The 27,847-nt window shown below is 40.2% G+C and overlaps 1 protein-coding gene across 2 annotated transcripts in view; it reads left to right on the plus strand.

Moving 5' to 3' along the window:
* cpne5b (copine Vb) overlaps nt 1-27,847 on the plus strand; it is a 137,626-nt gene that overhangs the window by 77,094 nt on the left and 32,685 nt on the right. For both annotated transcript variants that reach the window (XM_074630415.1, XM_074630423.1), the window contains 3 exons: nt 5,998-6,061; nt 18,792-18,895; nt 20,088-20,192. In XM_074630415.1, the coding sequence (XP_074486516.1) occupies nt 5,998-6,061; nt 18,792-18,895; nt 20,088-20,192 (273 nt within the window). The remainder of the gene's footprint in view (nt 1-5,997; nt 6,062-18,791; nt 18,896-20,087; nt 20,193-27,847) is intronic.

Here is a 27,847-nt window from a genome sequence, read left to right on the forward strand (position 1 = left end):
TCTTATTACCACCATGACCTAAAGAGTCTCATTATATTATATTGTACAATATATCATGTATATTATATTCCAATCTGTCAGCTGGGATCGGCTCCAGCCCCCCCGCGACCCTGAATAGGATAAGCAGTTAACTTAATACGTTTTTAAATCGCTTATTATGAACGTCAAACCTGCGATTTAGCTTGACAGTAAAACATGAAAGGACAAGTCCAACAAAATTTCAGGTAAAAAATATATCATAAACAAAAGTGTTGCTTTGTGGTGGTCACATACTGATGTACGGTAGCAGAAATCAAACTAAATAAAACGGTTGTATACACAACGGTACATTGTAAGCTGGGAAGAGAACAGAGAGTTCCAGGAGTTAACATCCTTTCAATCCTCCCTCCTTTTCTTGTCCTTCTCACATCCCCCTCGGCAAAATTAATTTAGCCGTTCCTTATTCACAGCAGGTTTATTAGTTTGCTTTAGTCTTTGACTCCCTGAAGATTTCTGTAATTACAGATTCTCACCACTGTGAACAAAAATAGTGTGTATACGTGTGTGTGTGTGGTTCTATGTGTGTGTGTGTGCCAATATGTCAGTGGGTCTTTATGCTTTGAAGGATTTAGTGCAAGTGTTATTTCTAGGTTTACATGTTCCAACATTGGGCGATAATATGTCTCTGTCTCTCAGTGTTTGTGTGTGTGGTCGTGTGTGTGTACTCTCCTTTGTTTAATATCGGAGGTTCAAAAGCCTTTGTGTGTGTGTGTAGCCTCTGGGTCTTTGAAGCATTGTGTTAATGGATAGGTTATATTATGCATGCACCGCTGCTTTTACTCTTCTAAGACAAGAGAAGAAGAAGTTCATTCTTTTCAGGCGTCCTAAGTTATCGCAAGAAGGGCTTTCTAATTCGCCCAGGTGCAGTTCAAAGACTAAAACTTCCTGCAAGCACGACGCATGCATTAGTTAATTGTTTCATGTTTTCAGTAATATGAAGGAGCAGAATCTCGTGTGGCACCATCAGGAGGTTTCTCCTCCGTAACTGCGACGAATTATGATTCAAGTCGGAGTCTTTTATACATTTCTTTGCTGTTGCAAATCGATAGCAAGGCGCAAATGAGATCTTATTTCATCATTTTCACATCTTTCTCCCAATGTTTTCCTAAGCATCAAGATGGGAGGGCATGTACAGGCATAAAAGAAATCCAGCAGGAGACGCAGGGCAGTTTAACACCAAGTGATTTGTTTTCTTTTCTGTTAGTCATCAGCAGAATGAATATTATATTTACAATAAATGGTTGTTTACAACCGTGGATACAAATAGTGAAAGATCTTGAGGATTGCTGCTTACACACACACACACACATATATATATACATATACAGTATATACCTGTAGCGATATATACTGGGATGAGATATATACTTATTGTATTTCAGTAAGGCTGAAATGATTAGTCAATAGACAGAAAATCACTCATCAAACATTTTGATAATTGATTAATTGTTATGTTAATTCCAGACTCTCAATTGTGAGAATTTGCCACACTTCTTTGTCTTATTTGGTAAGAAATTTAATGTCTTTAGATTTTGTACTGTTGGTTGAAAAAAGAAAAACATCTGAAGTAAGGCTGTCAATCAATTAAAATATTTAATCGCGATTAATCATATGATCGTCCATAATTAATCACACATCACACAACTGTTCAAAATGTGCCTTAAAGGGTGATTTGTCAAGTATTTAATAATCGTATCAACATGGGAGTGGGCATACATGCTTGCTTTATGCAAATATCAATCAATTAACAACACAAAACATTGACAAATATTGTCCAGAAACCCTCAGAGGTACTGCATTTAGCATAAAAAATATGCTCAAATCATAACATGGAAAATTTTAGGATAGCATTTAGCACAACTAATATTCTCAGTCAATTCACTGCCCCCGCACGACTTCAGATACAACTTGTGTAAAGCATAAAAGTATTCAGCCAACTAAAGGCCAGAAAACATGGGGTTAGGGTTGAAAGCGTGTCCGCTGTTCATTGTAGCCGTAGCTGTTTTGCTCTGCAGCTACTGTAAAGCCACAGCTTGTCAGCACAGCACAGATTCACTTGTGCAACACATACAGGCTCTTTTTGTCTGTTTTAGCTTTTCAGTGGCCTTAAGATAACAGGCTATTTCTGGGAAGAACCCAGAGGGAATGGATTTGGCTACAGGAGGTGAAGGATGGACATATGGAGTCATTTGTCTTTTGAAAGCTGAATTTCTGAGGCAGTGGCTGAATGGGGTGCCAAATGTCTATGAGTATGTGCAAGATTTTAGCTGAGAATAAAACACTCTCACGGTAGCCCATACAACCAGGATGGTTTCCCCACCTGAAGATCAATGAGAGTGTTTTACTGTGTGGCTCAAAGGTCTCCATCTACCTCTTGAACACAGACACACAAACAAACACACACACACACACACACACTTCTGCACAAAGAGCAGGAAGCACTTATATACACAGCTGGAGAACACTTTTTCCAGTCTTTTGACTTCAGCATGTTGAGTGACAAACCGAGTCCATCGAGTCAAGTGCGTCAATCTCTTGTGGAAATTTTCCCAAAAACATTGCAGCAGGAAATAGCACCGTTAATTGAAGTATAGGGTAAATCTTAACTGTAATGGCAACTTCGTCACTGAACTGTCAAGAGCATCTAACTCTCGCATACCACATCTACCTGGCAAATTAAAATCTTTTGGGTCTCCCTCACTAACAGCGTCTCCCAAGCAATATGCTTTTGTACTACTTTGCTTTGTCCAAGACATTCAGAAAACAAAATAGCTGCCTTGGTTACATTTAGTGCACTGGCAACATTTTTTACAATCCAAGAATGTAGTCATTCATATTCTGCAAGGACGTTGTAGTGAAGGCGTTTGGGTGGATTGACTGTGCATGCTGCATATTACATATTGTTAGGCTATGACTGCTACAACACTTAGTTAAGGTTAGGGGATGGTTTTATTAAGTATTTTAAAAGTTGACTCTAGTGTCATGCTACAAGTATTGACATTTTTAATACTTAACCAAGACTCTGATCTTTCCCCAAACTTAATTAAATGCTTTAACTTGCCTAAACAAACCATAAAACATGATTCATCATGCTTTAGTTGCCAGGAACCAGACTGTGTGTATATATAGATGGACAACACGTCTTTTATAACATCAAATAACTAATTCAAACCCAACTTAACAGAAATATTAACACTTGAACAAATATCAGCTTGATAAGAAATACCTAAAATGACCGAAACCATCTTTGGGAAAAATTTATTTGACATGTACTTTGACTTTTTAGTTTGGCCCATGTCCCATCCACTAACATGGAGGGGGCGGGATTTATGAGCTATACTGCAGCCAGCCACCAGGGGGCGATCAAGATATTTTGGCTTCACTTTTAGGGAGCTGTCACGTCGTCCATCTTTATATACAGTCTATATTGTAGGGAAAACAACTGAAATATGTTGACAATGAATGTTTTGCATATACTATACAGTCAGGATTAACGTTGCACATCGGCAGTGAGCAGTTTGCAGAATGCAACATACTAAATATATTTGCTCATCCAAATTCGCAAGTTTGAATAGTTTGCGTGAAGATTGTGCACAAACTCTTTTGCTCTTGTGCCTTTGGTCTGAAACCAGCATTAGATATCTCACCTAATGTCTTTGGACTGTGAAAGGAAGTCCATCCAGGCCACCCAGGACCACAGTGCTTCCCTATGTGGAACACTTTCAAACTAATAACGCTCATTCTTCTTACTGTGACACACAGCTGATGTATGAGGCAATTAACACTCATGCAGAATGACCACAGTAAACTTCACGGTCCTCTGGTGGGACAGCTAATGGTCTGGGAGGTCTGACACACTGATGTCAGGCAGATAAATGAAAGGTGATACATCTTGGTGGAGACACATTTTTTAACATTGTTTAATGGGAGCAATGGGCCTTACAGTAATTGGAAGCATATTTTATTTCTACAGGTCTCATAATGATAAAAAGGTGGCATGGATTATTATACAATTTATAACTCAACTCAAACTATTTAAACAACACAGCTTATCCAAGATGCTTTGCAGTGCAGAAAAAAATAAGAAAAGTACACATACAGAAAACCAACCAACCAACCGAAGGCCACAGACACATCTAGACCCAGACTGACTCTAGCAACAGAAAGGTCTTTGGTCAGAGGATCTCAAGTCTGTGACAGCATGGTATGAGGAGGACAGGAGTTCACTAAGCAGCGCCATGCTCTGCAAAGAAATAAGCTTTTCAACTCAGTTCTATGACTAAGAGGAAGCCAGCTGAGGAAGGAGAGTTGGAGTAATATTGTCTGTCTTTCTTGATAATGTTAAAAGCCTTGGCGCAGACAGAATTAAAAGGTCTGAGTGATATAAAGTATGAAGAGTTGCAGTGCTGAAGGTTGGATGGATTAGACAAGGTTTGGAGTAAGAACAGGCATGGTCATACCAGCATTTAAGACGGTGTAATTTCTCTGCAAAATAAATTCAGTAATGCCGCAATCACTGGATTTGCTTGTGCGGACACAAAATAAATCCACATACATGTAACAGGAGACACTTCAGAGACCAGGTCCAAAGCACACTGGAGCACACATATTTAAGGCAATCGACTTTATTAAAGACTAACGTTTTGAACGCCAACTGTGTCTTCATCAGAGTCAAACCGATCGGAGACTCTCATTCTCTTAAATAACCTTGTGAAATGGTTGAAGCGCGTCTAACCTCCTTTCTTAAATCAACATAAATTTTTCACATGGAGCGAATCCAGGCCATTGACTAACAGCAAGCCGTCTCCATAGTGCTGGTCTTTAAGGGAATGGAGAACAAGCCAAGAGATGATGGATGGATTTGTCACAAAATCGTAGTCTAAATGTTATTTAATGAAGAGAAGAGGAGAGGAAAATTAGAGCATCGAAGGGCTTTCTCCATGTGAGACACTGAGTAATATGAACTGTGATTGCAAAATCTGGGGAAACAAATGTGAAATACGTTAACCTATACATACAATCACTCAATATGAATTGACCACATAACATGTTTGCCAGATCACCCGATTTGACTGTTATCAGGCTATTAAATAGGCATTATCAGTCGCTATAAGCACCATAGATGTGGGTCATTAGGGGCCTACTACACCTACTAGGTTGTAAAAGTGAAAGTGAAGCTTAAAAGTAACATGTTCTACCATATTGTAAAACTGAATGAAATGTCACGTTTTGAACACAAACAAAAATGTTTCTTTAGGTTGAGGGAACAAAACTACACCTTCTTTAGGTTTAGGCAAAAAAAAGTTTAGTTTAGGCGATAAAACTACAATTTCTTTAGGTTTACTGTCTATACTACAGCACCTGACTTCCCTTTCTGCTCCTGTCATAATTACTATGGTCGCTAGAGGGTCGCTGTTCTTTTATACCTTCTTTCGACAATCTACCATGTGAATTGATGATAAAAACCTACTAGTGGGTGTAGTAGGTCCCTATTGACCCACATCTATGGGGCTTATATCAACTGATAACAGTCTAATCGACTGGCCACCTTAAAGGACTACTGGACCTGCTAGTGATAAATCAGTCCCAAAAGGGTAGTCAGCAATGTAGGATATAACTTGCACTGAGGTAGATGTCAAAGAAAGAAATGTTCCAGTACGTTACAGCCAGTTAAAGCTTAATTCTTCAGAGGTATCTCAGGTTGAGCTCATGTCCCTGTTGAGTCTTATTAAAAATTGTAATTAAATTAAAAGAACTTGAGTGAGACTTTCTGTAAAGGTCAATACATGTCAAGGATGAGCTATTCAATTGACTTTTTGTTGCTGAGTTTAATCAGAAATGAACATGCTTTTATGCTTGCAGTGACCTTTAATGCTCACTTAAGAGCCAAGAGTGGACAAATAGATGATTCCTTTAATTTATGTTGAAATCTTATTGTTTCCTCTCTTTTCTCCGCAGAGGGATCCAAGGGAAGAAATGTGGCACTGTCATCCTGTCCGCAGAGGAGCTGAGCAATTGTCGAGTGAGTAAGCCATGATAATCTCCCTTGCCAAACACACATTAGCAGGCAAACATCTGTCAGCAACACCTGGTTAAACAGTCTTCGCACATAAAGTGGATTGAGCAGGATGGAAGCTCAGAGGGGCAAATAAGTGCCAGCACACAGCCATAGACAAAGGAAACTGCCTGTTGACTTTGTTCAGCCCACTCGACAACTTTTTTATTTTTTTGTTTAAATCACATAGTCTTTTTAAGGTACAATGTTAATACAGGTAATTGTACAACAATATTGCATGCTCAAACATAGCTTGTTACATCTCCTGGGAGTTGAAAGGTCTACGTAGGAATAGCCAAGTCTCTGAGGGACCTACAAGACCAGCCACAGATATATTTTTATGATCCTCTGTGGCAGAAGTGCTCTGAGAATTGTCGCTATCCATGCGAGCTTAAAATGTCTGATGCGATAGTGATGCTCAGTCTGTCTCTGTCCCTTGTTGTCACATACTACAGTATGCTGCCAAGCATCTGCACAATTGTTTGCCTATATTACACCCTATATCCATTTTTTTAATATTCTGGCTTTGAGAAGCCAGGCAGAAATCAGGGTGTACATACCTTTTAAAAAGAAGTAGAAAGTCTTTAGAAATACATGTATTATATATTTATTTATTCTTCAATGTGAGGTATCAGATAATAGGTATTTGCTATCTGTGCTGTAACTCAGGTATCACAGTGGCAAGTGTCTATCTACTTACCTATCTACTGTGTCTATCTTCTGGCCTAGACTGTAGAAAAGAAGTAGTCACCGTGACGTCACCCATTGGTTTGTGCACTTCGTTTTTTAAGCCTCAAATCCAGCATTTGACACAAGAAGTTGGAGCTAAGAAGAACAAAACGCTGAGTAAGACATTTTTAGGGGACCAAAATGTTACAATTAACTTTCATGAACTGAACACACACTGTGAAAGGGTTGAAGCGCTAAGACGAAAACACGGACAATTCCCAGACCGGAAAACGCCATGGTAGTGACCTGTCAATCTAAATGAACATCACTCTGTATCGAAGAAGACTTGAAACCAGCGATTGAGACCATAAACTCATGTTTACAATGTTTACTGAGGTAATAAATCAAGTGAGAAGTAGGCTCATTTTCACATGGACTTTTATACAATCAGACTTCTTTTTGCAACCAGAGGAGTCGCCCCCTGCTGACAAGTTTAATGTACTTCCTCATTGGCTTCACTTTTTAGACCCGGAGGTTGCCAACTGGTCTATCCATCTATCTACCTACCTACCGATCAACTTATTTACCTATCTACCCCCCTGCAGTATCTATCACACTTACACACCCAGTCACACACACACCTCCGTCTCAGAATATAACAGACAGGACAGCTGCTCTCACTCTGCAGAGTGTCCCCCCTGTCTAATGAAATGATCCAGGAACATGATGGGGTGAGTGCTGATCGTCCCCTCAACCATCCAAAGCTATGGATGCTTCACTGGGCTCCCAGCACGCAGATTACTAGAGGATATTGAAAAGCAAGAGTGCAACAGAGCAAATAACACAAAGACAGAGAGAGCGTAAAACTGGCGCCATGGAAATGAAAGAACAAACCAACAGTGATAAGATGGAGAGAAGCTGAGATGTGTATGTGTTGAATAGATAGAGAGAAAGAGTCAGACAGATAGAAACAGATACAAAGACAGTGAAGGGAATCAATAGAGGATTATGTCACACCGGCGTGTACTGTACCAGATCTTAGATAGAGGAACGGCTTGGCTGACGATAGTGTGAGACCTAGTGTCCCTGTCTGACCTTGTCTCTTGTAGCCTGTGAGACAGACACAAACACACAGTATATAAACACACACAAACATGCACACCTCTCTTTCACACACTTGTTCACAACCTGTCTGGATCATAGACTGTATATAATAAGTAGAAGTAGTCACCGTGACGTCACTCATTGTTTTGTGGACTGCCGTTTCGATGCCTCGAGTTTGACTTTTTGACCGTCGCCATCTTGTCTTTTTGCAACCAGAAGTGACACGAGAGGGTGGAGCTAAGTACAACCGAACGATGAATAAGGCATTTTTAGGCAACCAAAATGTTACAACTAACTTTCATGAACTGAAAACACACTGTGAAAGGGTTAAAGTTGTAAGACAAAAACACAGATAAATCCCAGACCGGACAACGGCGTGGTAACTACCTGTCAATCACAAGGTAGCCACACCCTAAAGCATACCCTGCTTTATGGTCTATTTGACTCTAAATGGGACCATAATTTACTAAATGAACATCATGCTGTATTGAAGAAGACTTGAAACCAGCGATAGAGACCATAAACTCATGCTTACAATGTTTACTGAGGTAATAAATCAAGTGAGAAGTAGGCTCATTTTCTCATAGACTTCTATACAATCAGACTTCTTTTTGCAACCAGAGGAGTCGCCCCCTGCTGGCTGTTAGAAAGAATGCAAGTTTAAGGCACTTCAGCACTGTCTTCCCTTTTCAGACCCAGAGGTAGCCCACTGGTCTGGATACTTATTTACCTACAAACATGCCTATATTAACATGGACAGCCTGGTAGCATTTAGCCGCTAAAGAGACAGACATTTTCCTCCGAAGTTGGTGGAGACTAAAATAGAGCTAAAAAGGAGAACAGGTGAACAGAAACACGACTACAAATGAATGCTAATGTTGCTCCATAACTGCTGGATGTGTAAATAAGAAACAATTTTCTAAAACAGTATTATATATATATATAAAATACTATATACATATAATAATATAAATATGAATAATATAATATTATCTCAAAAAGCAATATGTCAATGTTGTTTCCCCAAGAAGCCTCAACTATTTCGAGTAATATATCAAAATCTTCAGATTCCCAGTGCATAATTTTACACATTTCCCTATAATTCAGCCTGAAATCTTGACTAGAATTTAAAGTAACGTTCTCTGGGTTATGCAAAACGCGTTGTCTGCACAGCATGACTTTGTAATGATGGACCCTTCGGTGGGACTGGTCGGGTTGTAGAGGTTAACACATGTTTAGCATTCATGAACTGACATTATTCATCAGTTGCCATTCATGATGCAGTCTGTGTGTCTGTGTGAGTGTTTTTTTTCCTGCTTACATACCCCGCAGTAGGAAAATACATTTGTACACGCTCATGATTAAACCTTCAGTTGAAACTACTCCAGGTCACCTCAAGTGTTTGGTGTGCAGTTTGTCTTTCTCTGTTTTTGTGAAAAGAACTGAAGTGTTGTATCAGTTTGAAAGAAGACCTGACATCAAACAACCCTGGTTAGTGCTTTTTAAATAACTTGGGGATGTATTTAAAACTTGTGTATAGCAGTATTTAATATATTATAAACCTTAGATGACAAAAAGAAGAACAGTCTTTACTTTTATTGAGACAAAGCTGAGACACTTCAGCTTTTATTTATTGGAGTTGGCAGGTTTATTCTTGAGACATTATTATAAAATACAAAGTGATACAAATCATTAGCTAGAACAGAAGGTCAACTTGCTTAATGTGTCCTCACAATCTCCACTGGGACAGGAAACTCACTGGAGAAAACATAAGCAGCCCAGGATGACCAGAGTTGCTGAACACAAACTGAATAAAAATATTGCAGCATGTCGTACTCTCTACATGACACATTTACTGACTTTTTAAAATGATTTCTCAGTGTAATACCAAAGGTTACAACAGACTCAGAAACCAAACGTAGTGTAGGAGAACATTTTAACTGATTTCCACATCAGTTTGTCTTTGATAAATGTGAACCATATGGATAAAATACCACGAGAGCTTTGCGGAACAGAACTGGTAATTAGGAAAAGATTGTTCTCCCATTTGATCAAGTTTATGAGGCGTGCAGTATCAATTTAAGTATATTGAAACATTTCTCCAACTCCGTGCGTTGGTTATTAAAAGTTTTGGCAGCTATCTAAACACTTTGACTATCAATATATGGGGTTACATGAATTTGATTTAACTCCCACTTGCAAACACTATCGACACACCCGAAGCAACCGATTTCCGGGGGTGGCTACGGCTCTCTGCAAATACAACATTTTTGTTGGGGGCTAAACTGTTGAGCAACCTTCAAAATAAAGGTCTGCAACAGTAAACCCTGATCCTGCAGGTTTTCTGACAAATATAACCTGTGCGTGGAAACGTAAAAAAAATTATGTTGTTGCTCCTAGCAGAATATACAAACGTACTTATCAGTTGCTAATGATAACAGCATATATATATATTCATATTGACTTACTGCTCCTGCCCACATTAGAGTAATTATAGCCTACTGTATTATTGAACCCTATAAGACCAACAGGATCGCAGTCCAGCTGCAGCTCTCTACAGCAGAGTAATCTAAGGCTGGTCCGTGGGGGAATTATTTATTTTTTTTCTAACATATTTGCAACAGGGTGTGTGAGCAGAGCCGTGTGGGAGCAGAGCAGCGTAATTTTTGCCTGGAGCGTCTCTCTGTTTTCCTTCTCGCTATGAGATAAAGCTCCATCACACGAACAAGCTCATTCAACCGCAAGAGGAGTTTCATTTAGCTTTATTTGCATAAATTTAACCGCTGGACTGTCTTGCAGTCTGTGTCTTTTCAGCTGATTACACTGTTAGACTATTAAATAAGCGTTATCGGCCACTATAAGCACCATAGATGTGGGTCAATAGGGGCCTACTACACCCAATAGTAGGTTTGATCCCCTATTGACATGGTAGGCTGTAGTATAGACAGCATGAAACTCCATATGGTGTGGATGTCGGGGGAGATGGATGGGACACCAAACACAGGGTTTTCACCCAGGAGGTTTGCATCCTGGGTGAAACCAACAATGTAGTTGTTTTTGTGTTCACAAGCGTTAAGTTTCACAGTTATTTTAAGCCAGAACATGATGTTTTTGTGTTACCTAAACCTAAAGAAGTTGTAGTTTTGTTGCCTAAACCTAAAGAAGCCTTTTTGTTTGTGTTCAAAACGTAACATTCACGTTTACAACGTGTTAGAACGTGTTGCTTTTTAGTTTTACAATGTAGTAGGTGTAGTAGGCCCCTACTGGCCCACATCTATGGAGCTTATAGCAACCGATAACGCCTATTTAATGGCCTGATAACAAATCGGGTGGTCTTTTGGCCACAAACAACCAGTGGTGATGTTCCACAACTGACAGTACGGATGTGTGTTGTAGATTTTTTGCACTTCTTTCTTCCAGGCCCTCTACTTTGATCCTTTGATTGCACATTTATGTCATCAGGAAAACCACGAATTTGATGAAACATTCATTTTCTCATGAAGAGAACTTCACACGGCAGATCCAAGTCTGTTCGCCTCAACTTCCTGTGTTTCATTCACTGCCTTCTTTGATGCTTCTAAATTTCACTTCGCATTGTGCAATAAATGTGAAAGGCACCATTCATCTCCACATTTGCTACGGAGCAAACTAGAACAGGTTTTTCTTTTAGAGGATAACACGTGGGATAAAGAAAATATCAAATGTTACAAAACAGAAAACCTTGAGCAGCTGGGAGTGGAGCGATTAGAAGATGCGGGCGGGGAGTGGGAAGCAGATATCGCTGACGCTTCTTTCGACTCAAGTACGCTGTTTGGTAATCCTTATTAATGCTACAAGACAACATGAATCACAGATTTCGTATCCTGTGGCTTTACATCAAGTAGGAAACGGGAAAGCTCATCCAGGCAAGGAATTACCCATTTGTAGGACCATACATGTAAAAGAATGCATAATCACCAAGGATGTTATAAATTTGAGTGTGTACTCATGTGTACACTGTGACCATGCAGGGAGCAGGGAGTAATTGCTCATCATGTTAAGTCCACCTCTCCTTCCAACCTCATCACTTTGACCTTGTTTTCCCCGCTTCACCATCGCCATATATCTTTTATCCACCCTTAACCCCCATGAGACACAAACACCCTGCCTCGCACTAATTCATGCTTATTTGATTCCAATGTAGATCAACTGGTTCGGCCCCCGCGCTATATACTTTTACTACCTCTCCTCTTGTCTGGTTTTAATTAGAGCATCTATAACTCCTGTCACAAACACTCCCTCATTACTCCTCAGAGGGTGTGGACGTGTCTCTATCCAGCCTGGCCCCTCTCTTTAAATATTGATACTCCGATTCTCTCCATATTAGCAAATGGCTGTTGATCACAGACCTTTGCAGGAGTGTGTGTTCGTGCCACAGAACCTTAATGAGGCAGGAGCAGATGAATATTTAATATCCTCAACACATTCCATCACCATAAACGCTTTTATGTGCCCATTAGCCCCGCAGAGATTTCCTGGTGTGTCCTCCCTCTCGCTCACTCCGAGCGGCAATGTTGCCAAATTCTGCTTCTTTGAATACCGGACACATGCGTTTACTTTGTGAGCAACTTGGTCAGCAAGTTCATTTAGTTTGTATAGAGAAAACATAGTGAAAGCTTGTGTTTACAGTTCATAATATCTGTTATGTTAAACTGATATAAAGCTGACAGTATTGGTGGATCGGTTGGTTTAATCCATTTTGGTCCAGTTGGGTGTAAAAATAATTAGTTGAGCCTTAAGACTGTTGTCATTTATCAAAATTATATATTGTGAGGGTATGACGTGGATTCACTGTTGAATTTATTTGTTTAAACCATAGACTGGACGACATGACAGCTCCCCAAAAGTGAAGCCAAAACATCTGGAGGCTGGACCCTGGTGGCTGGCTGCAGTATAGGTCATTAGTCCCGCCCCCTTCCTGTTAGCAGATGGGACATGGGCCAAACTAAAAAGTCAAAGTACACATCAAATAAATTTTTTCCAGAGATGGTTTCTGTCATTTTAGTTCTTATCATGCCGATGTATGTTCATGTGTTAATTTTTCAGAAAAGTTTATTTTTAATTAGTTATTTGGAGCTATAAAAAGGGGGTGAGGCGTCATGATTGACAGCTGCTCTGAGGGAAGTAGTTGCAGATGGAGGCTCGGGAATTGTACGAGAGAGGAGATGTAACTTTAACTTGCCATAACCGTCACAAGTCTGTGTAATAGAATATGTGTTAATTTGATCATAAATGTAGTTATAGAAGTATTATGGTTAGTTGATCTGTCTTTCTAGCCAAACAGCTACCGTGGTGCTAACGTAGCAACTAGGTGGCTAACAAGCTGCGGCCGTGCTCGACTCGTGATCGGCCGCTCCCGTATGGGATATTTGGATTCACTTTTGTGCAGTGGGAGGAAGTGGTGACGCAACCTCCATCTATACTGTAGTCTATCGTTTAAACACAGATGGAAAGGGTAATTCATTAAATAATGGGTTTTGTTCAAGAAATTGCAGTTTAATTTTTTGTCAATATTAATTATACCCAATATTATGGTTTTTATTCTCCTCTTGATAGTTCAACAGATCCATCTAAAACCTTTATTCCAATAAGACTGAACGTGCTGTGTTTAACATGACATTTGAGTTGTAAGGCAGCAAGGTTAAACTCCCATTTAGGGCTTTTTGCTTGCACTAAATTGCTCCACTTGCAGCAGGAGAATCCACAACAAATTGTAGATTTCTGACCATGGTTTGAGATATATCAACATCAATACATTTGAATTAGCAGCTCCATTTACTGTTATTGTTGAGACATAACCAACAAACTTGTTTCTCACACTGGACTGAATAATAATCTCACTTTAGCTGTTTTACCAGAAAGGAAAACAGACACGTTTTTAAAATGTGACTGAATGAAGGTGCTGTGACTCACTTTACTGCACTGTATCTTGCACTTAAGCATTGGGAGTGATGTAAATCTCCATCTGTGGATAGTTGAGCCCCGGAGAAGACTGGAGCTGGGCTGTTTCTTTAATCACTTTTATTAGACACAGGGAGAAAACTTTCTGCACAATATGCGTCTTCAGATTTTTTTTCCTATTTTTTATGTGTGCTGCCATCCAGGGCACTAAAGCGTGAACACTGCTTTCATGTGTAGAGAGACTAAAGCTTCACAGCGAATACTTGTTGAAGTTAGGTACTAACACGCACACACACATCCAGTATCCAGGGATGAAAGACAGAGAGCAACAGAAAAGAAATCTGTTGCTACAGCAAGTGTTTCTACCGTCACATATTCAGATGACATAAGCATTCAACTGCTTGTGTGTCAATCATGGCTGCACATTCCCCAGGAGGATTAAAGGAGTGTTTAAAACAGAGTGAGTCTTCTGTGTAGGAGGGATGTGTCAAATGGCAGACGTATGGTGTGTGTGTGTGTGTGTGTGTGTGTGTGTGTGTGTGTGTGTGTGTGTGTGTGTGTGTGTGTGTGTGTGTGTGTGTCCTCGGGGTGAGGGCAGGAATACAGATAAAGTTCCTCTCGCTGCCGGAGTGGAGTGGATGTGATCATGAGTGTGTCAGAGGGAAGTGTGTGTGCTGCGCGGTGCCTGGCTGTGCGTGATAAAGACACAGAGAGGGACGCTATAGTAAGATGCATACAGGAATTAAAATGGGCTTCGGCATATGTGCACAGAAACACTCCTGCTCTCCCGCTCACACACAGTCTGTCGCACTCGCACACATTCTTTTGCTGATTTGCCACTCGGCACACAGCCAGAACACAAGGTGCAAGCTGCAACATTAAAAAACTATTAAGCCATCATTAGTGGCACCGTGGCTGCCCAGTATAAGGCCTCGAGCCCTGACATTAACAGCAATCTACTGTTATAGCATCCGAACATGCTGTAATGAACCCACTGTGTTTCGGAGATTAGCCACAGCCCATACGCCAGGGATAAGTCAGGCCCCCTTCCCTGCATGCCACCACACAAAGAGAGCCAAGAACAGGGAGGGGTAATAGTAAACAAGTAGTACAAGCCTCAACAGCAGCCAAGTGATTTATATTTGGGGTTTGTAAAGGCGCCATATTTTATGATAAACAACTGTTGGGGAAAATGCACAATCAGGATTATTTGTGTGCGAGAGAGAGTGTACTACAGAGAAAGAGTTAGGGTTGGTTCGCAGTGAGAATTAATCTCCCAGCATCTGTTGCTGGTCTTTGATTTATTTAAAAAGGTAAATAAAACATTTTTATGGTCTTCGTTAGTTCCACTTTTGAATCCACAATATCCTTAGGTCTACTTCAGACACAGTTAATTCTTCATTATGCATAATGAATTTTGTCAACTAATTAATTGTTGCCAAGCTATTAATAATGGTACAATCCAATTAGTCATTAAATGTGAAAATTGCATCAGCCGTTTGTAACTGCAATCATTTTGTTTATTTTTTGGGAATCCGGGTGATATTATACAGCAAATTGTATAAGTCTGATTTAATCTGCTCATGGAAAGGGCAATTTCCGAATGGTAAATGGTAAATTGACTTGCATTTAAATAGCACTTCTCTAGTCTTCCGACCACTCAAAGCGCTTTACGCTACATGTCAGCATTCACACATTCACACACACATTCATACACTGATGGCAGAGGCTGCATCTGCTCATCAGGATCTAATCTAAATACTCATTCACACAGCGATGGCACAGCCTTCGGGAGCAATTTGGGGTTCAGTATCTTGCCCAAAGACACTTCGACATGCGGACTAGAGGACCGGGGGATCAAACTGCCGATTAGTGGACGACCCGCTCTACCTCTGAGCCACAGCCGCCACCGAACAGAAGCATAATGATGAGCTACTGATGGGAAAAGATTGAAAAGGCTGCATGCTTATGCTTTCAAAAACTGAATATAACAAATTTTTGATTATAGAGGTAAAGAAATGGATGTCAATTGAGTCAGCGTCAGTTGGGGCTGAAGACTACAAGTTTGGAAAGAAATCTGGGGGTGTGGAGTTAAAAATAAGGGAGCTTACTAGATCTCTGTCGCCTGCTCATTAGCCACACTCATAACACGCCCGCATTTCCGACCGAACTGACGCCAGTTGAAATGTATTGTGGGTAATTTAGGCACCAGGTTTTGACATGGAAGAAGAATGGGTGGAATAAAAAAGAGGATCTCATGGGTTCTGCAGCACAGATTTTTATCCTGTGAAAAACAAAAAAAAGTTGATTTTATAAAATATATGCAAATGTAAGTTACCTTTTTTTCCACTACTAAATAGGTATGTTAAAGAGATAATCTTACAAGGCTAAACTACACTGAAGGAACAAGCTATGCTAACCTTTCTGGAACATAATTGCAATTTAATGGGGTGTAATCATGATTAATACCAGAAATTATGTGATTAAAGTAGTCATTTGCAACCTTAATTGAGAGGTAATTACTTAAGAATATTTGGACAATATGATGGATTGATTCTGCAATTCTTTGCTTAATACCTGCTATGCAAAAACAATGGCTATAATGTCTATCTAAAATATAATATTTTACCATAAACGATATCCAAAAGTTCTGGATATGGCTCCTAATTGAGAACAACATTAAGTGCATAATCATGTTATTTGACTAAAAACAAGACGCAAAGGCAGGCAGCCCTCAAAACATTTTAGAAAAACACAAAGCCCACAGCAGAAACTGTGCTTTGTGTTTGATGTTTCTCTGAGGCTGAAATAAAAGTGAAGCATGTGATGCTTTCCAGATGCTGTGACAGGTATCAGAAGAAGTTAGCCTGATGACCATTACTCATGCTAGAATTAGACTTGGTAAGCAGCTGGCACTAATGTTAGCAGCACCGCAGGTGGGTGGATACTGTATGTATGGTTAGAGATTACAATGCCTGCATACTTGAACACACACACACGCCATCAGGCTGTGGTTATAGATAAAGCTAGAGTGGATGGTAGGCTGACTGCCAGCAGCAGCAGAGTGGTAGCAGGTGACATTCACACGACACAGACTAAAACAATGGATAGTCATATGTCTACATCCTCATATAAATAAGTGAAGAGCAATAACTTTGCTGATGATTTATGAAACAGTTCTCCGAGCCTTTCTTTGTGTTTTCCAGCAGCTGTGGGTATTTGTATGGGATGTTGTATCTGTGCATGTTGACTATTCTTACACCCCCGCTGAAACTAATTGTGCTTGTCTCCAGTAGTGACACACGGTGACTGTGAAGTGACATGTTGACATAAAAGAGATTGACATAATCACCCAACTGAACTGAACATTCATTAGGTCTTCTACTTACTCATTATCAATAAAAGCTATGTACCTTAACTTTGACTATTCTGAATTAGCTTGTGGTAATTTAAAGTCATATACTTCATCAGCTACCTCACCAGTTCCTTCACAGTGGTGTAGAATGACCATGTTAATGCTACTCAACCTAAAACCTCCATATGACCCCATATTTTTATATTGATATTTTGAGTCACTAGTACTGCCAATCGCACTGTGCATCAACACCACACTCTACAGCACTTTAAAATTCATTGTTTTTGGTTTGATTCCTAATGGCACTCAAACCAGTGGGCAACTTCCAGGTCTGAAAAGTGAAGCCAGTGCAGAAGTGCTTTAAACTTGCATTCTTTCTAACAGCCAGCAGGGGGCGACTCCTCTGGTTGCAAAAAGAGGTCTGATTGTATAGAAGTCTATGAGAAGATGAGCCTACTTCTCACTTGATTTATTACCTCAGTAAACATTGTAAACATGAGTTTATGGTCTCAATCGCTAGTTTCAAGTCTTCTTCAATAAAGCATGATGTTCATTTAGTGAATTATGGTCCCATTTAGAGTCAAATAGACCATAAAGCAGGGGATGCTTTAGGGCGTGGCTACCTTATGATTGACAGGTCGCTACCACAGCGTTGTCCAGTCTGGAAGTTGTCCACGTTTTTGGCTTACAACTTTAACCCTTTCACAGTGTGTTTTCGGTTCATTAAAGTTAATTGTAACATTTTGGTCGCCTAAAAATGTCTTATTCGGCGTTCGGTTGTACTCAGCTCCACCCTCTCATGTCACTTTTGGTTGCAAAAAAACAACATGGCGACGGCCAAAATTCCAAACTCGAGGCTTCAAAACGTCAGTCCACAAACCAATGGGTGACATCACGGTGACTAAGTCCACTTCTTATATACAGTCAATGATTGAAACCATGCTCAAAGTACAGCTTGTCTTACAGTTGAGGCTGACAAATTAGGCAAATGAACAGAGTAACAAAAGTAAAAAAAAAAATCTAAATATCTAGTTGAGCCAGACAAGGTGATTCTGCATCTGTACAGACAATAAAACTTGGTTTTAGGTGACAACATGGCGTTTCCTCCAGCCCCACCTCCAGGCCAAACTTTACATTATTTGCCTCATTAATGGTAAAGACATAAGAATAGTAAAGTTGTCTGATTTTCATCTACCCAACTTTTGTTTTTCTGGTGTGACACAACCTTTGCCGCCTCAAAGGTCTGCTAGTGTGTCTATTATTGCACACTAATATAAATGTAAATCTGATAAAACATCATATAAAAAGCTTCTCTATTTCTCTGTGGAAAAAAAACAAAGATATTCACAATATGCCAAGAAATATAAATAAGGATAAACACACACCCATTCACACATAGGTACACGCAAAGAATACAGTATTCATGCAGTATTCATTATCTTATTGTGTGATGCACAGACAGCTTCCTCCATCTGCTGATAGAAGATAAAAGGAAAGAAGCAGAGGAAGAAGAGCGAAATAGGCCACATAAATAATACCTTTAGACATCTTCAATCATGAAGCAGTTATGATATACCCTTCCCCCTACAATCTATCTCACACTTCTCCCCCCCACATGCATCCCTGCAGGACAGCGCCACTATGCAGTTCTGTGCCAACAAGCTGGACAAGAAGGACTTCTTTGGCAAGTCGGACCCTTTCATGGTCTTCTACAGGAGCAACGAGGACGGAACGTGAGTGCTCGGTGTGATTTTGTTTTTCGAAAGGTATAGCTGCAAGTGCTGGAACAATATCATAAAGGTTACAGTAACATAATAAAAAATTCAAATGGAAATCATCTGGGGAAGAGGGAGAGGCAATAACGGAGGGAACATTAGGGGAGATACAGTAGAGAGGGATGATAATTATATGTACAGTATGAGAGAAGAGCTGCAGTGGTTACTGAGGCATGCACAACTTAAGAGGCTGCATACGGAGGCAAGTATCCTGTTCTCAACACAGCTCCCATGGCTATGCCTTACATAAATGATTCAAGGAGAGCAAATAGGAAAGAGAAGCAATTAACGTTAAAAAAAAAAAGCATAAAAGCAAGAATAAAAGAAACAATCTGCATTTTCCATCAATAGGAAAAAACGCTGTCAGTTTCTGAGGCAATTCACATAGGGATGCACAACACTCCCCCATCTCCTCTCGCCTTTCCCAGAGTGCTGTTCAGCCTCCCCCAAGGGGCTGCGCAGTACTGGCAGCGTCAGCCCTATGTAGCCGGAGATGCTTTAGTAAGTGCTTCATTAGCCGTCTTCCAGCTTTTCTCAGTATTTTTCTTGATACATAACAGGGTGGGAAATGGATCCCCACAGATGTGCTAGGAGTATCCGTTGTTGGTGCCAAAGGGGGGTACAAATTAGAGGCCGGTGCAGCTAAAGGACTAACATGGTTTTAAAAGGCTCGAGGCACTTAGTGGAGCACAAGTAATCCAAGGATTTGGGTGGAAAAAAAAAAAAAAAATGTGATACGCCTAGTTGCTTTTTGAGAGGATATTTGGGGAGTATTTGATAGGAATTTATATCTCTCTGCTCTGTGAAGCATTTCGGATATCAGAGAAATCCATTTGCATATCATTGTCACACTTGAGGTCAAGGGAAAGGATTTAAAAGCCAGACTGAAATATCAAATTATTCTCTGTGGTCTCAAACACAATATAGCTGGGAGACAGGCCAAGTGGTAAACAAAGCTGGGTGCAGCCCTATTTAAAGCATCTCTCCCGTCACTGTGGGATTTGACATTGTCTTTCCTGTTACCTCCGTCTCTTCAGTTGCATATTTATCTCTCTCCCTGGCTCGTGTAATTAACAAATAATATTGCAGTTTCTTTCTCTGCCTCTTTTTGAACATATCTTTTCCTTACCTCCCTCCTCCTCTACTCTAGGTTTACTATCTGCCATAAAACAGAGGTGGTGAAGAACACATTGAATCCAGTGTGGCAGCCTTTCACTATCCCAGTACGAGCGCTCTGCAATGGAGACTACGACAGGTACGACCTCCCCCCTCCCTGTTCTTTACACCTTCTGATCCCCACAGCTTCTGGTTGTCCTTTCACTGCCGGCTCCATTCAACCTCTCCATCTATACCTAATCACACACACACACACATATATAGGAAAACGTGCACACACACACACATCTTGAATAGTCTACTCTATATAATGTTGACCCCATCTTCTGCCTTCATTGATTTCTGTTGACTCAATCTATCGACTGCCTTCATGGCTCTAATGAAAACCTCTCTGACTGACAAACTGCATACTGATGGCAGCCATTACTACACCCCCGAGAAGCGATAAGTTTAACCAGCAGAAATCAATTCAACATGGGGCAGCGTTAAGCCTCCAATTCCTTCTACCGTCACATTGTTTCTGCTGCTGTGTGCTTAGGACATCCCTCGGTATCGATCTTTGCTAGAGTAGGCACAATGAGCCTCTCTAATCTCCAATGACCTCCTTGTGGGGTTTCTGTTATCAACGTTATTCTTCTTAGATAGAATCTCTGAGCCATATACATGTACTATTATAAGACTTACAATTAGTTTCATTTATAGTGTGTGTAAACTGACCGTTCACTAACGGGAATGGTCAGTTGATTAATGTTAGGGGTGCGAAACAAAGAACAACATTAGGAAAGTTGATAGCAACAATTTTTTTGCTCAAATCAGCAAACTCAAGCCCAACAGGCCACAACAGCTGTCAGTGTGTCAGTGTGCTGACTTGACTATGACTTGCCCCAAACTGCATGTGATTATCATAAAGTGGGCATGTCTGTAAAGGGGAGACTCGTGGGTACCCATAGAACCCATTTTCATTCACATATCTTGAGCTCAGATCTCAAGGGACTCCTTTGAAATAGCCATGACGTTTTTTCCTCGCCAAAATTTAGCATAACTTTGGAGCGTTATTGACAAACTACCATAGAATGGTTGGTACCAATGGTCTTTAGGTCTTCTAGTTTCAGAAGACATCAGTATCTTCACTATAGCTCTAAAACTGAACCTGCTACAGCCTGGTCAGTTGGGATCTCCCAGGAGGGTTAATGCGTTAAAGAAATTAGTGGCGTTAAAACGAATTTGCGTTAACGTGTTATTATGGCGTTAACTCTGAATGCCCTACTCTTAATATAATTTGGTCTATTTATCACCGCTTTACTTTAGGGCTGGGTAATATGACGATATATATATCGTCAAAATTATATAAAAATGTCTATCATATATATTTTTCTATATCGCTTCTATCTCCATAAAGGCTAGGCCGAAAATGTAATCCTGTTTTTTATCTGTAATTTCAACAAAAAATGTTGTTCATTCAGACAAATGTTCATTTTGCACTCAAGTTCTTTAAATGAGAAAATATTCTACTTTTCATTTAAGTATAAAATTCACACAGGAGTATGTGAAAATAGGCTTTACCATACGGTTATTTCATATAAACCAGAAAACATGATATATCGTGATATATATCGTTATCGAGATATGAAATGACCTATATCGTGATATCGTGGCCATATCGTCCAGCCTTACTTTACTTTTTAGATCACATTACTGACTAAATATCTAAAATAATGATGGGTTGCTCTTCTCAGTTGGCTCATAATTAATGTAGACATGTTGTGTCACAAGGGAATATGAATTCAGTTCTCTCCCAGCGTATCTGCCTGCCTCTAATTTAGACAGTGCTGGGAAGAAAAAACAAGCTAAATCATGAAGGAGCTGCGAGATGAAAAAGGAGTGACAGAGATTACTTTCGTGGGGGGAAAATATTTCATGTGGCATTCTGTATCTTTTTTCTGCCTCTCCCCCTTTTTCTCGTCTCTCTGTCACACAAAGGTGTCTGTCCCGTCTTCTTTGTATGCAGTCAAACTAATTACTGAGAATGCCGAGAACCTGGTGTGTGCTCAGAAAGCTCAAACAAATCCCAAACAGACAGACGGGAACAGAGCTATTGATGAGGTCGTCTCAGAAAGTATTCGATACTTGGGAAATATTAGGTGAATTTGTGTGAGCCGACCAATCACACATGAGCCCAAGAAGGGGTCACTTTCCTGTCAAAGCCAATCATACACAAGGGACTGAGCTGGGCATCAAAGGTACTGCTTTCCTGTGCCATGCAAACACGCGCACACATGACTTGAGTATAATATAATGTGTCATGCCACGAGCTGAAACAGACGGAAATTCTGCAAGTTTTGAAATATCACCAAGACAGCGCTATAAACAGGTTATATACTTGTGCGTGGGTGAGGAATAAACTTTGTGTCACTGTTTTTTGTGTCCATATTTCTAGGAGGGGGGAGTGGGAAGGTCCGTCTGTCTGTCGTTTTAATCATATAGTTCTTAAGAGCAACTAATACATTGATTTTTTTTCAACTTCTGCGATGGTACATTTTCATCCAATCTGTATTCATGCAAGAGCCACGACTCTTAAGGCTGTCAATTCTCTTGATTATTGTTTACATCCATCAACTGATGGAAAGCTTCCAGTGAAAAGTGTGAATGTGGCACGCAATAAATCAGTTCCGACCAATTTCTCTTTCAAAAGTCTATGTTTAAACGAATTCGAGAGCGGAGACCGCCATACTGTTTCCTGTTTCCAAAGAGTTCTTGTCAAAGACTGACGTCCAAATGTCCACCCTCACAGACTCCTGTCATACGTATCGTGACATGCTCTCCATCATCATGTCAAGCGAGACGTGACTTAAGACCTCGATTGCTTCCGTGGAGATGAATTGAAGTATTTTTATAAATAGTTCTTCACTGTATTGATATTGGCAACTTGTGCAAGTTACATAGTTTACATCAGTGTTTCCCAAACTGTTTTTCTGGGGATCCACTTTTTAAAAATGACAAACCATTGTGACCCAATTCACAATAGGCTTTATATCTATAAATCGTGAGAAGAGCGAATTTGTGCGGAAATGAATGTTCCTACTTTTTTGCTGCCATTTCCCTATCACCTTATATTATCTTGAAAAGTTAAACCAGCAATTTCGAAGAGATATACGTTTGATGAATCACAACTTAATTTTATGCATTTGTTATTGAAAACATATATACATGTTAATTAGGGATGCACCGATCCAAATTTTTCAGTCCCGATACCAACACCTGGGCTTTGGGTATCGGCCGATACCGAGTACCAATCCGATACCAGTGTTTATTACACAGCTTTGTTGAATATTTGATTCTGATTGATCAATCATGGCGTTCTGTGATCTGTTATTTCTTTATAGCAGACCATTGCTACAGTATGGGCGCAGTTCTGATCTCGTAATCCTGCGCACCGTTTCTGGTTCAAATTGTTGATTTCTTAAGGGACTGTTTGTAACTTCTTACACGTATAAATCACCCGGGTCAGTGTCCCATGCGCGCTCGCGTATGCGCACTCGCGTGTGGCTACGCTGTTCAGACAAGACTCCAACACAAACTACACGGAAGCACCAAAACCACAAAGTTATATCTAGTGAAGCCCGTCTTGCAAAACAGTGTTGGCCGCGGTCGGAGGACGCGGGGGAGACCGTAGCTTTGGTCTCTAGGGCCGGAGTCTCTGCTGTACTCTGCTCCGCTGTCTGCCTGCCTGCTTGCCTTCACTCAGCTCGCTCCACCTCACGTGCATGCGCGCACACTACACACTGCAGAAGAGTTCGTAGCTCTGAGAATATCTAGTGAAGTGGACGTTTGTGCAGAAATAGCTCCTCCAGACCAACGGAGGTTTTCAGTGTCTTTTGAAGTGAAGGGGTTCTGCAGCGAGAAACGTTATCGTCTCCGACCGGGTGCCGGTGTCTTCCCCGTTTCCTCCGACCGTGGTCGGGAGGCTGATGCAGGAAAAGCCAACACTAGGATCAGCAGTGATTCATGGAGAGACCTTCGTCTGGTCAGCTAACATTACTGCCAAGTAGGTGAAATATAGAGTGATATTGTGGTTTTAGCTGACGTGTGTCGCATCATTGTTTTGAGCAATGCTCGTTCATGTCTATGTAGAGCAAGCGCCAGCCCGACGCTGACTTTCGTTGACTTAACGGCCACAGGTGTCGCTGTTAACAAGCATTTCTGATTCTTACAAACAGTCCCTTTAAGTAAGGAGCCACGTAATAAGCGCCCCTTCAGGGCGATGCAAGAAGTGTGGCATCACCCTGTCGGGGTTTCTTTCACAACAATGACCGGCTCGCTGTACATTATCCCTTACATAATTAATAAGCTGTATGCCTCACTGTGTGGAAGTGACTGGGATCATTCTTTTATGTGTAAGGCAACATCAGGCTTGACTTCAATATTGCTTTACTAACTTAAAAACAAAATGTAACAGATAAATACAAAGATATAAATTATTTCATAGTTATTTATTATTAAAATAATCATACACCAGCAACTTGGCAAAAGAAATCTTCAAAATTAACAGGAATTACAATTCAGGTGTAAACCTTTTTAATGCAGCAACATATTGGTCAAAACTTAAACATGAATTAAAATTACAGTATATAAAGTTTATAGTATATAAACAGAGTTGAATTGAATAGATCGGCTCCATTGTTACCAATATCCGATCCAGCTATTTGAGTCAGTATCGGTCCAATATCCGATCCGGTATCGGTGCATCCCTAATGTTAAATACTTTATAAATGAGACCAAATAAATGCATTTAGGTGGAGTTAACAAGCTCTTGTTTTCTTCCTCTCATCAGTAAAACAAACAGAATGTACACTAAGCTTTCATATTACCTTCAATGTTATAAGTAGGCTACAATTATCAGAACAGTCCGAACCTTCATGCTCCCTTATGTGACTCAAAGGTGTACTGTGAATACAAATGTTAATTTAAAGACTAGGGAAGAAATTATGCAAATTTATTTGGCAACCCTGATAAAATCTCCTGTGACCCACCTGTGGCCCAGTCTTTGGGAATGATAGTATAAAAAGTATGGTTGGTATAAAGAGTGAAATTTACCCTTTATATGTGATGCTCAACACGGCTAATGTTTATATTCACATTGTAGATTTTGCATATTATAACAAACAAATCCAAATAATTGGCTCTCGAAGTCTGCAGAAGGTCAACTCGAGGATCCTTGTGGACTCAAGTAAATAAATTGTGGTAATGGAGAGCCCTCGACACTGACAGGGGACGCAGGGAAGTCTGGACTCAGTCGAAAACTCACACAGCCTCTGGATTTAAAGGACACAAGTTAGTTTCCGTAAATATTGACTACGAGGAATTGAAAACATTGAGATAAAAAATTATTAGTGCCACCAATTCTCCTGTCGGATGCCATTAAACCATTGAAGAAGAAGACATTTTCAGTGTTTCCACTCAGGTTTTTTGTATATATATATATATATATATATATAATATATATATATATATATATATATATATTTATATTAATATGAGCTTCGGTGACTTCTCTACATGCTTTGTCCCCAAGTCTGAGGACTCAGCGTCACTACTTGCTAAATTATAAATAGTATGAGTTACACAAGATACAGATTACTTGTATAAGAAGCATTGCTGTGTTTATTGCAGTTGTATCTGGGTGGAGAGGCGGTGACTGTGGCTCCAGCTGCTGGTTATCGGAGTTGGCACTCAGTCTACTCTCTCTCGCTCCAGCACATGTTGGAGAGGGCATCGAAGCACCTCTATCTGTTGAGAGTAGTAGCTGCTCAAGTATGTCAGTGGATGACCTACTGCTGATTTTACTTTGCTCTAATTAGATGAGCGCTTTAGTTTGGAAGTGTTCCTCTCGTTAGATGCACTAAAGGGCAAAAGGAACAGTTGGAATTCAACAAAGGGCGTTTCCAAAAGGGCCACTCCGCTCTCCAAACTGACATCTAAAGGAACAAAAGGGAGGAAGACGCAGCGTCTCTGCTAAAAGAGAGCTGATTGCATGACTTTCTCTCTCTCTCTCGGGCCAGACAAATAAGCACTGGTACACAGACACCTGGAAATAGTGCTGCTGCACTCTATTCTTCCTGCTGAAGCAAAGTGCCATTAACTCTGATAGGCTTTAAATGTGAGATCCATTTTTATCTATGGCACTCTCAAGTCAGAAAATGGAAAATACACTTTATATTTCAGATCCATGGTGTCTCTCTCTCAGTGACAGTCTTGTATCCTAAAACAGTGAAAGTCCCTGTGGGACGTGGATGGAAGTGACTGTAAAGATCTCACTGACAGCTGCACTTCATTTGGGCTGACTGTCTGTCCATTCAGTCTTCAGTCTGTCTTTGTTAGGGCCAGTGTATTTTTGCATGGTCAGTTTTTTAAGTGCTGTCACAAAAACAAGGATGTGCAACCAACCCAGTTTCCAAGTCAAATCCTTAACTCACTTAAAAATAGATAAACTTCTTAATACATTTGAAAACTTTTCTTTGCCAGAAATGATTTAGGTGTGGTGCTGGTCTGCTTGGACTTTAACACCATTGACTCATGACTTCATTTGGACTTGAGCGTTTTGACTTGAAAATACCTGATACTTTTTAATCTTTGGGCTTGGAGGAAAGTATGTTATTTAAAAAGTGTGCCCCGAAGCAATCATTTCCTGAAACAACTAACATTAACGCTATTTATTCCCACCAAGTCGACACTTAATTCCCCAGATCCAGCATCCAATCAAGATGCAGGAGAGAACCATCAAAGACTAACGTTACATTACTGAGTGCCAGTTGGAAAAAAATTATACCGATAATTTTGTGGCGGTCGCCAAGAAAAAACGAATTGCAGTATGCAAAATGTGCGGGTTGAAAATACAGACAGAGACGCTAATGGCATTACATTTGGTGAATAGCACATTATGACTTCTTTGGACTCAAAACTCAAAGTTTAGGACTTGGGACTTGAGGGCGAAGACTTGAGACTTACTTGTGACTTGCAAAATAATGCTCCTCTGTTGGTCTGACTGCTGTTGGACTACAGTAAAAAAAAAAATACCTTCACATTTCTCAAATACAACCTGGCAACGTAATGAGCGTGACCAAAAAGCTCTATGTCTTATGACCATTAGAGATCTATTGATCCAATACATCCAATTGGTACCTGAGGCGTACCCGATCTCATCAAGCAGAAGAGGTATCGGCCATATCGGTCATTGTTAAAACCTTCACGAACAATATAATTCCCATAAGGAATAAATGGTGTATGAGCCTGTCCTCTTATAATGTAGCCTAATTAAGAAGTGAAGTGTAGTTACAGCCTCATTTTACCCTTCACATAAAATGATCCCTAACAGTTTCACACAGTAACGTGCAGGATATAGATTTTAGATAGAAAAAAAAAGAGCACTGGTATTGGATCAGCTCCTGGTGTCTATAATATCTATAATATGATTAGTTTTTGTATCTGTATTAGGACAGCAAAAGTGGGACCAGTGCATCCCTAACAACAACTATAACAAAGAACAGGATTTGTGTTTTTGGTATTAACTTTTCATTATAGAGAAAAATACATACATAATGTTAAATTATTCTGCTGCAAAGTCAACATCCACAACAATGTGCAGCCACACTGAACAAAATCCAAAAAGGTTACTGGACCGTGCACGATCGTTGCTGCATTAAATCTGTCCTCGGTAAAGTGTTGCTTGTTATTGCTAGGAAACAACATCCCAAAATCCCAGATCTGAAGCATCGCCAGAGGCTATCTGTCGACCAT

Source organism: Sebastes fasciatus, chromosome 1, assembly GCF_043250625.1.
Source record: "Sebastes fasciatus isolate fSebFas1 chromosome 1, fSebFas1.pri, whole genome shotgun sequence".
Classification (NCBI taxonomy): Eukaryota; Metazoa; Chordata; class Actinopteri; order Perciformes; family Sebastidae; genus Sebastes; species Sebastes fasciatus.